The sequence below is a fragment of the Lipotes vexillifer genome, unplaced genomic scaffold (assembly GCF_000442215.2).
Source record: "Lipotes vexillifer unplaced genomic scaffold, Lipotes_vexillifer_v1.1 scaffold1117, whole genome shotgun sequence".
Taxonomy (NCBI): Eukaryota; Metazoa; Chordata; class Mammalia; order Artiodactyla; family Lipotidae; genus Lipotes; species Lipotes vexillifer.
In genome coordinates, this window is record NW_006778824.1 from 710,566 (window position 1) to 721,693 (window position 11,128).

The window sequence follows — 11,128 nt, forward strand, 5'->3', positions numbered from 1 at the left end:
CCCAGTGACGGTGATCAACACGCATTCCCCAGACGGCACGCCCAGCTTGCCAGCACTGAGGTGTGCGCCAGCGCGGTCCCATCTGCTGGGCCGGGGCCATGAAAACACGTTTGGCGGGCAACGACAGCCTGCACCAAGGAAGGAAAAGGGCCACGCCACACGCCAGACACGGGAGAGCTGCCAGGAGCGGGCGACACACGTGAGCCCAGGACGCCTCCGTCTGGCCTGTGGATGGTTCCTCCCATCGGTGGTGGACACCTGACCTCATTCTCAGCGTTGTAGCTTATCCCCACGTGGATGTTTGGAAGCTACAAAGTAAGAGCGACTATGTCATTTTTTCTTTTTTTTTTTTGCGGTACGTGGGCCTCTCACTGTCGTGGCCTCTCCCATTGCGGAGCACAGGCTCTGGACACGCAGGCTCAGCGGCCATGGCTCACGGGCCCAGCCGCTCCGCGGCATGTGGGATCCTCCCGGACCGGGGCACGAACCCGTGTCCCCTGCATCGGCAGGCGGACTCTCAACCACTGCGCCACCAGGGAAGCCCAACTATGTCTTTCTTTTTAAGCTAAGTATTGCCTGGCTCAAAAAACTTTTTCCACATATTTTAAATCAATCACAATTTATTTCATAGAGATTTTTCAGCTGAGAAACGCACACACGGCAAACGTGACAGTGATATGTCAGCGTCGCCCCCACCCCGGCCCCGTACAAACCTCTCTTCCCCGGTAAGAGGCCAGTACACCACCGAACCCCGATCCCCCGCTCACTCATTCCCCCACCCCCTCCCCGCCCTTGGTGGCAGCAGGGTCCCGGCTGCACTGGCCTCAAGGGCAAAGGACTCCTGGCCTCCAACTCAAAGCAGAATGCGAACCATGGCTAACAAGACAACCCGCAGAGCAGACGTATGGTCTGGGCAGAAGGGAAGGGAGGTTCGGTGACCCAGGTCCCCAGTCCCACCGCCCATTGGTGGCTGCACTGACACCCCCGCCGATACAGAGCAACAGGGCCCATGGGCGCAGCGTGGGGCGCCGTCCCCATGGCCCACGTGCTGCGATGGACTCTGAGAAAATAAATATTAAAGGCGGGCAAAGCCGGGAGCACCGCTCACCCAGATCAACTCAGAAATTTCTGGCCGGCACCGAGAAACCCGGGTTCTGCTGGCCCTGCCCCGTCCGGCCCCCAGTGCAGAGGGAGCAGGCGTGCCCCCAACCCTGGAGCGGCCTTCCCAACTTGATGCAGTAGCCTGAGAAAGGAAAGGTGACTGACAGCGATGACATCGCCGCTGTTTCACGACAGTGGCCGCTGGGCTGGAGGGACAGTCCCGTCCGCACCCCAGGGGACGCCGAGCTGGTGGCTTCTGCTCGCGCCTGGCCTGCTTTCCTTTCTGGTTCCTTGCTTCCTGCTTTTTCAACTCCAAGAGTTTCCCCGTAAAGTGTGATGGTGACGCTGTCTGTGCTCACGGTACCCGTCACGCACGAGCCTTAATTTTCACGCAGGAAACACGCCCACGTTCCCCCAGCTGCTGGCCCTTCTCCCCCCAAGGCTGATTCCCGACAAGTCATTCTCTCATCTTCCTGGCAGAGTCTGTAGCGCAGCCTTTTTTTTTTTTTTTTTGCAATACGTGGGCCTCTCACTGTCGTGGCCTCTCCCCTTGCCGGACGCGCAAGCTCAGCGGCCACGGCTCCGCGGCATGTGGGATCCTCCCGGACCGGGGCACGAACCCGCGTCCCCTGCCTCGGCAGGCGGACTCTCAACCACTGCGCCACCAGGGAGGCCCGTAGTGCAGCCTTTAATCCATCTGGAATTACGTGTGAAGAAGGGATCTTAGTTTATCGATTTTCCCAACAGTCGACTGATCCAAACCCTTTATTAAACATTCAGTCCTCTTCCCCTTGAGTCTGTACAGAACAGAAGTCCCTAGATTACATGGGTCTTTTTGAGACTCTCCTTTCCTGCAGATCTTTTATCTATTCCTATATGCTTTTAAATCACAGGACTTCTTATGGGGAAGCCCTGCTTGTTGAAATTCTTCTAGGAATTGTCTCAGCTGTTTTCATATTTTCTTGCATGTTAATTGCTGTATCACGTAGCTGAATTCCACAAAAAGTCTTGTTTTCCTGTTTAGTTGGATTGATTCTCACACATGCGAAGTTGAAGACAAAGGACGTATTTTAACAGATTGTCATTAACAGAGTGCAGCCAACAAGTGACGTCACTTCTTGTGTGAAAAGTTAAGTCTTTCTGGGCTTCCCTGGTGGCGCAGTGGTTGCGAGTCCGCCTGCCGATGCAGGGGACGCGGGTTCGTGCCCCGGTCCAGGCGGATCCCACGTGCCGCGGAGCGGCTGGGCCCGTGAGCCATGGCCGCTGAGCCTGCGCGTCCGGAGCCTGTGCTCCGCAACGGGAGAGGCCACAGCAGTGAGAGGCCCGCATACAAGTCTTTCTGTGGAGGAGACATCGCTCAGGGATGAAAATACAGGGAGGCCGGCGGGTCGGCCCTGGGGCTGCCGTACATCCAGGACCGGCCGTGTACCCCACCCCATCCCACCCGCCTGGCACCCGCCTGGCACCTGCGGGCGAGGGGGAGGAACCCACCCCCACCGACTGTCTGTCAGCAGGAGGCAATCCAAGCCATCTTGAAGAAAGTTAATCTCTTCTGCCCTTAAACTTTAGAAGAAGAAAATACCTCAGAGAACCTGCACAGGTCCCTGGAAAGGCCGACAGGGTGTCCCGTCGGGGCATGGACTCCGTGGTCGCCCATCTTCTGGGAGGGGGACCCGGTGCACAAGCCCCACCAGGAAAGGAGAAGCAACAACGTCCCTCCCGGCGCCGCCTCCCAGGACCAGTGAGCGGATGAGAGAGACACAACCACTGGGGCTCCGCCACACTGCTCTTTAAAAAACCCCCAAACGGAACTATTCACTGCAGCCCTGCCAAGTGACTGCTGGCTGTGTGCGGAGGCCAGAGACGCCTGCGGCCCCGGGGCCTGTGCCTGGGGGTGGGCACAGGGGCTGCCCCCCGTGCCCTCACCCTCCAGCCTCACGGCTCTGGGACCCCACGTCACCTGCTCTGCGCCCAGCAGCCGCGCAGCCCCAGCACAAGGACCGCCAGTCCCTTCAGCTCCCCGAGGCCCGTTGGCCCCAGCCCGCCTGGAGGCCCTTGAGGGCACCTCCCGGCCTCAGCCCCCTCCCCCTGCGCCCCCGGCCCATCAAGGCTGCCTCCAAACAGGAGCCTGGGGGGGTGCCCGTTGGGGTGTCCCTGCGGCAGGGGGCTGGGGAGCAAGCTGACACCGCGCCTGGGACCCCGCGAGGTCTGGGCTCAGCGGTCGCACGGCACCTCCTCACCACCGCCACTCGGACCTCAGGTCACTCATGGGGACTTCTCTTTTCTTTCGTTCTTTTTATTTGTTTTTTAAGAAAAACTAAAGCAAACCGAAGCTTCGACTTGATTTGCTGAAGGAAGGAGGGCGAGCTGTCATGCTTCCTGGGCAGAGACACTTTAAACCTACACATTTTATCCTGAGGGTGTATCAGCTTCTGTTTATTAAGAAGCCCAGAGCACAACGTCCTCGAGAAAAGTCGGTGTGGCAAGTGGAGAAACCTCTGCATTCACAGGCGAACCGGCCGCTCTCTCGTGGCTTCTTACACTTAACGTGGTGTCGGGTCACATGCAACACCTGAGCAAGGCGACGGGGACACGGCTCAGACGCGAGGCCAGAGCACTCACAGCGCCCCTCGATCCTGAACTATTTCTCGAGCCAGAGCATTCGCCTTAAATCTTGGCTTGGAAAGCCGGGCTCCAGCCCTGCGGCAGGAAAGGCTGGAGCTCCACATTTCCTGGGGTCGAAGCCTTGGAAGGTGCCTGAAGGCGCTGGAGGTCACGGCCACACTAGCTCTCCTGCTCCAGGGGGCCATGAGGGACGCGCAGGAGGTCCGGCCCGGGCCTGGGCCCCAGTCCCCACGCGGGCGGTTTCCTGGGAGGCATGAGGAGGCGGGCGGGCGTCAGACGATCTGGGTGAAGCGTGAGCCCGGCTGACCCCGGCTGACCGTCCACGCCCTGACAGATGGGCGGGAAACGAGGGACCGGGAAGCAGGGCAGACGGCCGACACTGCGCCGGGGAAGCAAAAGACTACTTGGCTAATTAAATGGCAGAATCCCTTTAGAGGTAATTTCCTTTTTAAAAGATAACAAATTTCAGATTTAATATGGGACTAAATCAACTTTAAAGAGCTCTGGGGGTTCGGAGGGAGAGAACGCTGCATCTGGCGGCCTTCCTGGAACCCGGCCCCCGCAGCCTCTTTCTGGTGACGGACGGGGTGGCCCGCGGTGACTGGTGGCGTGATTTCATCAGCTTGTCTCGGATCTTGTAATTCTATCATTAAAACCCTAAACTTTATCATCTTCCCGTGCCCTGCTCCTTTTGATGTAATGGCCTGAGCCCATTAATAACTTTGCCGTCCGAGGCGAGATGGAGGTGCTGTCACGGGAAGCAGCCGCCCGAGTGCCAGACCGCGGCCCACAGCCCTCGCTTTTAATTTCAACATAGTGCCATTTGGGCCAGCAGGAAAAAAGCGTTGTTTTAAAATTAATTACCTTGTCAGTGGCTATTATGATTAAAAAGTAGGTCCACATCAATACCATGTGCCTAATTCAGAAAGAGAATTACAAGAAGAGCCATAAAAATCAATGCTTTAGGCCCTGAGAACGGAGTCTCTTTCTGTTTTGACGGGCGGTTTCATGACGCGAGGAGCCTTGCTGTGCCGAAGGGTCCCCACCCGCTCAGGCTGCCTGTGCGGAAGGAAGGGGCCGAGATCGCCTCGCGGCTTGAAGAGCCTGATGGCAGAGGCGACAGCCCTGAAGGGGACACAGATCGAATACCTGAGGTCACACGTTTCTACCGGGGGCGGCTCGGGCCTTGGACAGGACACCGGGCGGAGGGGCAGACGAGGGGCCATCGGGCCTGCCCACCAGGCTGCACGCCAGGGTCCTTCCTTTGATATTTATAGCTACCGAACGTGGTGGAAACCGACCTCAGTTTTCGTCTCAGATCTGGGAGAGGCGTGTGCTCAGGTCAGACAAGTTGAAATAGCAACGTGTGGACGGCAGGAGGTTCCTGCGACTGGCCGCTGACTTCAGGGTCTTTGGGGTTTCCCTTAGTCTTAAAGCATCGGATTGAAGGCTTTGTCACACGTGCACCTAAGCCGCCTCCTACAGACCGACCTTCCTGGAAGCTATTCTCAGGACTGCACGCTTCACTCTGCCCCGCGTGCTGGCCTCGGGCTTGGGCCAGTGGGGCTGGCAGCCGCGGAGGACAGTCCCCTACTGTGACAGCTGCAGGCACGAGGGAGCCTGTGGGGAGGTGGGTTGTCCCAGACGCCCCCGAGGCAGAGACAGAGGAGGAGGATCCCATGTGAAGGCAGGAAGGACACATCTGGGGGGCGGAGCCTGAGCCGAGTCCCAGCGACACATGGGCCCCGCCAGCCGGCACCACACGCTCCTGCAGCCCGGCGTCTACCCAGGCCTGGTGCCCCAGGGACCTGTGAGGTCACCCACGCCTCCTGCAGCAGCAGGCACCCTGGGACGGCCCAGGGCTCCCCAGCACGGGTGACACACGAACCCTCAGCCACTTGCGTGGGGTGGACCAGGGGGAGTCTCAGCACAATAAGGCCACACCCTCGAGCAGCAGAACATGGAGGGCGCCGGGGCAGCCGCTGTGGCTGGTTACAGAACCCACTCCTTTCCATAAGCTTCCAGGGACCGCGCCCGGTTCTGAAATGCTCCTCTGGTCTCAGCCGGCTGGTGGCCGGAGCTCGGCTGTTGGAATGAGGCCGTGAGGCCCCGCGGGCGCTGGACTCTCCCTGAAGTCTTACGTTGAAGCCCAGCCCCTTGAGACGGTACTGGAGACGGAGCGCTCAGAAGATGATCCAGGTCAAATGGGGCCGTGAGGGTGGGCCCTGATCCCATGGGACAGGTGTGTCCTCGTAAGAAGAGGCGCCGGGGCTTCCTCTGCCACCTGAGAGCACAGCAAGGAGGCAGCCAGCGGCGTCCAGCAGGAAGGGGCCTCTCCAGAACCGGACCACGCTGGCCCCTGGCCCCAGACCCGTGGCCTCCAGAGCTGAGGGCAACGAAGTGCATCGTGGCCGCGGGCTCGCTCTCCAGTAATCTGCACGGCTGGTCCGGCTCCAGTCTGGGCCTGAGTTTCCTGTCTGTGCACCGAGATGTCCTCCAGCCCACGAGGTTGCCTCTGTCGGGGGGCCAGGTTCCCCCTCTGTCGGGGGGAACAGGAGAGGTTCAGGCCCCACCATGGCCGGCACTTCTCAGTCAAATCGCCGTTTGTCACCCTCTGGACGTCCATGCTCCCTTTGATGACAATGGTCTCCAGGGCAGGGCTGTGGGTGGAGACCTCCTGCAGGCGTCAGGCTGAGCTTCCCGTCAGCAGTTCTCTCATTCGTTCTTTAAATAGCAGCATAATATTAAATACGCCTTTTCTGCTCAGATGCCACCACAAGCCAGAGAAGCAGAGAAGACTCGTAGCCTCCTGGGGCCACTCAGTTCCCCCACGTACCCGGAAGAGAAAACAAGAGCTGGAAGCTCAGAAAGCCGAGGGAGGCTTTAAGACTTTTGATACCAAAGAACGTCGGAGACAATGCTGAATGTCAGTGGCCTTCGGGAGATGCAGAGCATCCCGCGGTCCCCAGCCCGGGTGAGCAGCTGGCAGGGCCACAGTCCGGCAGAGAAGGGCGAGGCGTCCTGAATGCAAAGCAAAGCCCCGAGAACACGGCAAACGAAGGCCAGCAAGATGGCGGACGAGCACGGAGGGAGCTGCCACGAGGGACGTGGAGCTGGAGTGTGGGAGTGACGAAGCCAGGATACGAGCCACAGAGGGAGGTGCCCATGCTGCCGTTCACGTGACGCTCCAGGATATCATGTAAGGGGCTCACGGAAGCCTGCATCCCCCCAAACAACAGAGGATGCGAACATGCAATAAAAACATATACAATACTGCACACATGTTAACACACGCAGGCGGTCCAGGGATGTGCACGGGGTCCAGGAAAGACAGCCACTGGATCAAGACGGCAGGGGGGCAGAGTTGGGGGGCGGGTACGACGAGGGTTCGGGACGGAGAACACAGGGGCACCGACGGCACCCTCGTTTCACTTCTGGACAGAAGGACAAGCACGGGAAAACGTAAACCTGACACTGCCGAGTGGAGGGCGCATGACTTTCATCGTAGCCTTCCACACCTCGCTGGATGCCTGACGCCAGGAGCACGCAGGAGACCAGCCCTCAGGCTGGGGAGGAGCTGGGGCGGCGAGGACGCTGCCTGGCGGGCCTGGGACTCCTGCGTCCGAGCTGGGCTCCAAACAGACACGGGACAGTGGCCACCTGGGCCTCAGGGCTGAGGGACACCTGAGTGGGGAGGTGGGGGCCACAGGCACCAGAGCCCGCTCTCGGGGCCACCGGCCACGTGGGGCGTCCCGATGACCCGCATCCTTAGCACAGAGCCTGTCTTTGCCTGGAGACCGGCGGCTTTTCTTCTGCTGGCTGACCAGCGAGGCGAGTTCTGGGAACGGCCCTAAGAGAAACCCTGAGACGAGGGTCTTTGAGCAGCTGACAGCTGACGGATGACCGCCCGCAGAACGACAAAGGGGAGCTGTGTGGCGGCCGCATCACACCGCCGCGCCCTGGGAAACTAATTGCTCTGAATTGTTCCGGGCAGCATTATTTTTCTGGCAATCATTTTCTTTGAAAGCCCAAAATGAGCATGAAACAACTCTTTTGACCGGACATAAAAGTTAAATGTCCCAATGTTGATCAAATTAACTTCAGCGCTGTGACAATGGACTGTATTTGTGAAGAGATACTGGGGGACAAAGGGGCGCTTTATGCCGAGATTTCACAGTTGTGATGTAAAAATGTTCCTGAGGACCTGGCCCGGCCGCATTGCATAGGGAGACACAAGAGCCCTGTCACTTGTGGAAAAAAAATCTCACTTCACGGCCGAAAGCTTGGGAGAGTCCAGGAAGGACTGTGCGAGCTGCAGTCTCTGCTGCCGAGTTAATGCCCCAAACATTCCCCAAGAGCGTGACTGTGCGCCTGGAGAGGGACCGCCCGTCCCCACGGCGGGCACAAAGGTGCTCGCGGAACACACAGCCCCCCAGAGCCCCGAGGAGGGTCTGAGGCACCCCTCCAGGCGGACAGGACCCCAGGCCCCGCGCAGAGGCCCCAACACAGCCCACTGCAGAGTCTCTGAGCCTGACGCCCTTTGCTAATTAGAGGTTTGTCTTCTTTTAACCTTGCAGAGCGAGAGGTTTTTTCTTTTAATTTTCCTTTTTTTTTTTGGCCCCGACTCGCGGCACGTGGGATCTTAGTTCCCCGACCAGGGGTCAAAACCACAGCCCCTGCATTGGATGCACAGAGTCTTAACCACTGGACCGCCAGGGAAGTCCCAGAACAAGAGATTTAAAGCAAAAAATTATTGCACAAAAACATCAGTTATAATTTACCATAAAAACCCAGACGAACCCACTGGCCGTCCTTTATTAACACTGGAAATCCTATTTTCCAACGTCTCCAAGAGGAATCCTTCCCACTAAGCCCGTCACAGCAAGGGCATCACGGGCGTGGTGCTCTGCAGGGGACACGCATGGTGGGCGCTGCTCGTAGCGTAAACAATTCTGAAAGTTCACACACTTCAGACGGGAGTTTGACTCTCAGGGTTTCTTTTTTTTTTTTTTTTTTAAATAAGCTTTTTATTTTGGAATAATCTTGGATTCACAGAAAAACTGCAAACACAGCACCGGGTGCTTCTCGGTTTTAACCCAAGGTCCCCCCACCAGCTCGTGGGGACAGGACCTGGGCTGACGTGCCACCTCTCCCGGGCCTGACACCCTCGCTCGGGTGGAAACGCGAGCCTGCGAGGCTTTACAGGGAGATTAAGCCGGGAAGGCGGGCTCCCCTCGGACCCCGCACTGTTCCCCTGCGTCCACGCCGGCCGCAGACAATGTTCCCAGAGGTTCCCAACGCCCTGAATGGGAAACTGTTGGTGGCAGCATCCATTCAAAGGGCCAGCATGGCATTGTCCTCCCAATCGGCAGAGAGAATGCGGTCTGCTGGTGGCTGCCAAAAGGTTAGCATCCCCGATGAAAGGGCGGCCCGTCATTCACCGCCGACAGAGCGGCCCTTTGTGCGGGCGGCCCGGCCCCGCGCGGCGGAGGTCCGGATGCGGCTGGCTGAGCGCCCCACAGAAGCCCTTCATGGGAACGCGGAGCCGGGGAAGGGCCCGAAACCCAGAGGCCGCTTTCCCGGGGGTCGCAGAGCACAGGCGGTCTGGGGCAGTGACACATCCTCGGGCCATCCGTCTGACGACCTGACCACAGCCGCCAAGCCCGGCTCATTCCCCATCCAGCCGGCTCCGGCCCCAAAAGGAGGCCCCAGAGACGGCCCGGGGACCGCAGGGCCCCAGCCGCGCCCCAGCCGAGCAGCCCCGGGAGGCAGGTCTGGCCGCTGCGAGATGACCCCTCCCAGGAGGGCCGCTCCCAAGTCTGATGTGACCACACGCGCCCCTGGGCCTCCTCCCAGACCAAGGCACCGTGCGCGTCAGGCCGGTGCCGTGAGGGCAGACAGCCCAGGGCCTCAGCACAGACTGGGCGATGCTGGCGCCTGGCTGCAGACAGGGGGAGGGCAAGCAGACCCCCGTATCCCCCACGTGGGGGCCTCGGACAGGGCAAGGGGCCTGATCTCCGGCAGCCCGGAGGCGAACTGGTGGCCACTGTCTCGTCCCGCTGACTGGCGGCACGGGGACAGGCTCCTGGCCTTTTGGCTCCGTCCAGGGCGCGTCTCGGCTGAGCACGCACACAGAAGGAACAGGCACAACTCATGGTCTGGGCAGGCTGGCGAGGTCCTGGCGAGATCTGAGACCCCGCCCCAAGCCCAAGCGGACCAAAGGCCCCACTCAGGGCACGGGAGCTGGTGGGAGAGGACTCCAGCTGAGGACTCGGCCGCTGGACGCGCTCCGGCAAATCAGGGCCCAACGCAGCCTCTTAATTGGGTGTGAGGAGCTCCCTTTCTTTCCCAGATGACAGCCCATCAGCGGCGACCCCATGAGAGGTCATATGAGACCATCGCAGACAGAGGGAGGGCCTCAGAGGGCCCAGGGGGGAGGGTCCTGAAAACCAGCTGTGACGGGGGCCAGGGTGGTCAGAGGGGTGTGCTGGGAGCCTGGGCAGGTGACGGGAGGGACTTGCGCACTCTGACGACCACTGAGGCTGCCTCCCCTCTGGCCAGGGGTCCGCAGCCGGGCCGGGAAGCTGGGGCAGAGCGGTGCGGGAGGCGGCGCTCTGCCGGGCAGGGCAGACCTGCCCGGCCAGCCGCTCCAAGGGGCCTAGAGCTGGAGCCCGGCGGGTGTGGCAGAGTCTGGGAAGACGCAGCCCGCGGCCAGCGGGACCCCAGGCCAAAGGAGACCTCCATCTACCATGGCTCATCTTCCCCCCGAGACGGAAAAGAAAGTGAGGCCACCCGCCGTCCAGCGCGTCTGGACGGGATAACGGGAGCCTGGGGGCAGGGGTCGGGCTTTGTGCATTATCCCTGGGTCGACATTGGCAAGTTTCGTATTTTTGGTAAATAGGAAAAAGCTAACTAGGAAAAATGGCTTAAAGAGCAAGCTGCACTCCTCCCCGGAGGTGGGCGGGGGGAGGCCCCCCTCAGTACCTACCTGTCGAGCACGTAGCCCAGGGCCTTGTGCCGGATCCCCGAGTACACAGAAGGGCTGGTCTCCCAGGCAACCAGGTTGGAAGCATCGTGGAAAAGATGGATGTTCACCAAGTCGAAGGCACTGCGGGGACAGAAACAGGAAGCTCGGAGGAGGGCTGGAGCTGCCCGGCCGCCTGGGCCAGTCCCCCCATATGCCGCCCCACCTGGCTCCTCAAGGCAGGTGCACCCATGCTGCCCAGGCGTGTCCTCCCCCGAGGTGTGGTCAGAGAGGACACACAAGACCCGGAGTCCTCACACAGTGAAGTCCCCACATGGACGCGGGTACTCGGCCAACGGAAAAGGGAGCTGTTTCTCTGAAGAAAGGGACCTACACAGGATCCCAGGAACTTTCCTCAGAACGGGGGGGGGGGGGGGG

At 60.2% G+C, this 11,128-nt stretch overlaps 1 protein-coding gene across 1 annotated transcript in view; it reads right to left on the reverse strand.

Annotated features, from left to right (window-relative positions):
* Window positions 1–11,128, reverse strand: part of INPP5A (inositol polyphosphate-5-phosphatase A) — a 184,514-nt gene that overhangs the window by 38,331 nt on the left and 135,055 nt on the right. The window contains exon 8 of the mRNA XM_007451997.1: window positions 10,715–10,834. Within this exon, the coding sequence (XP_007452059.1) occupies window positions 10,715–10,834 (120 nt within the window). The remainder of the gene's footprint in view (window positions 1–10,714; window positions 10,835–11,128) is intronic.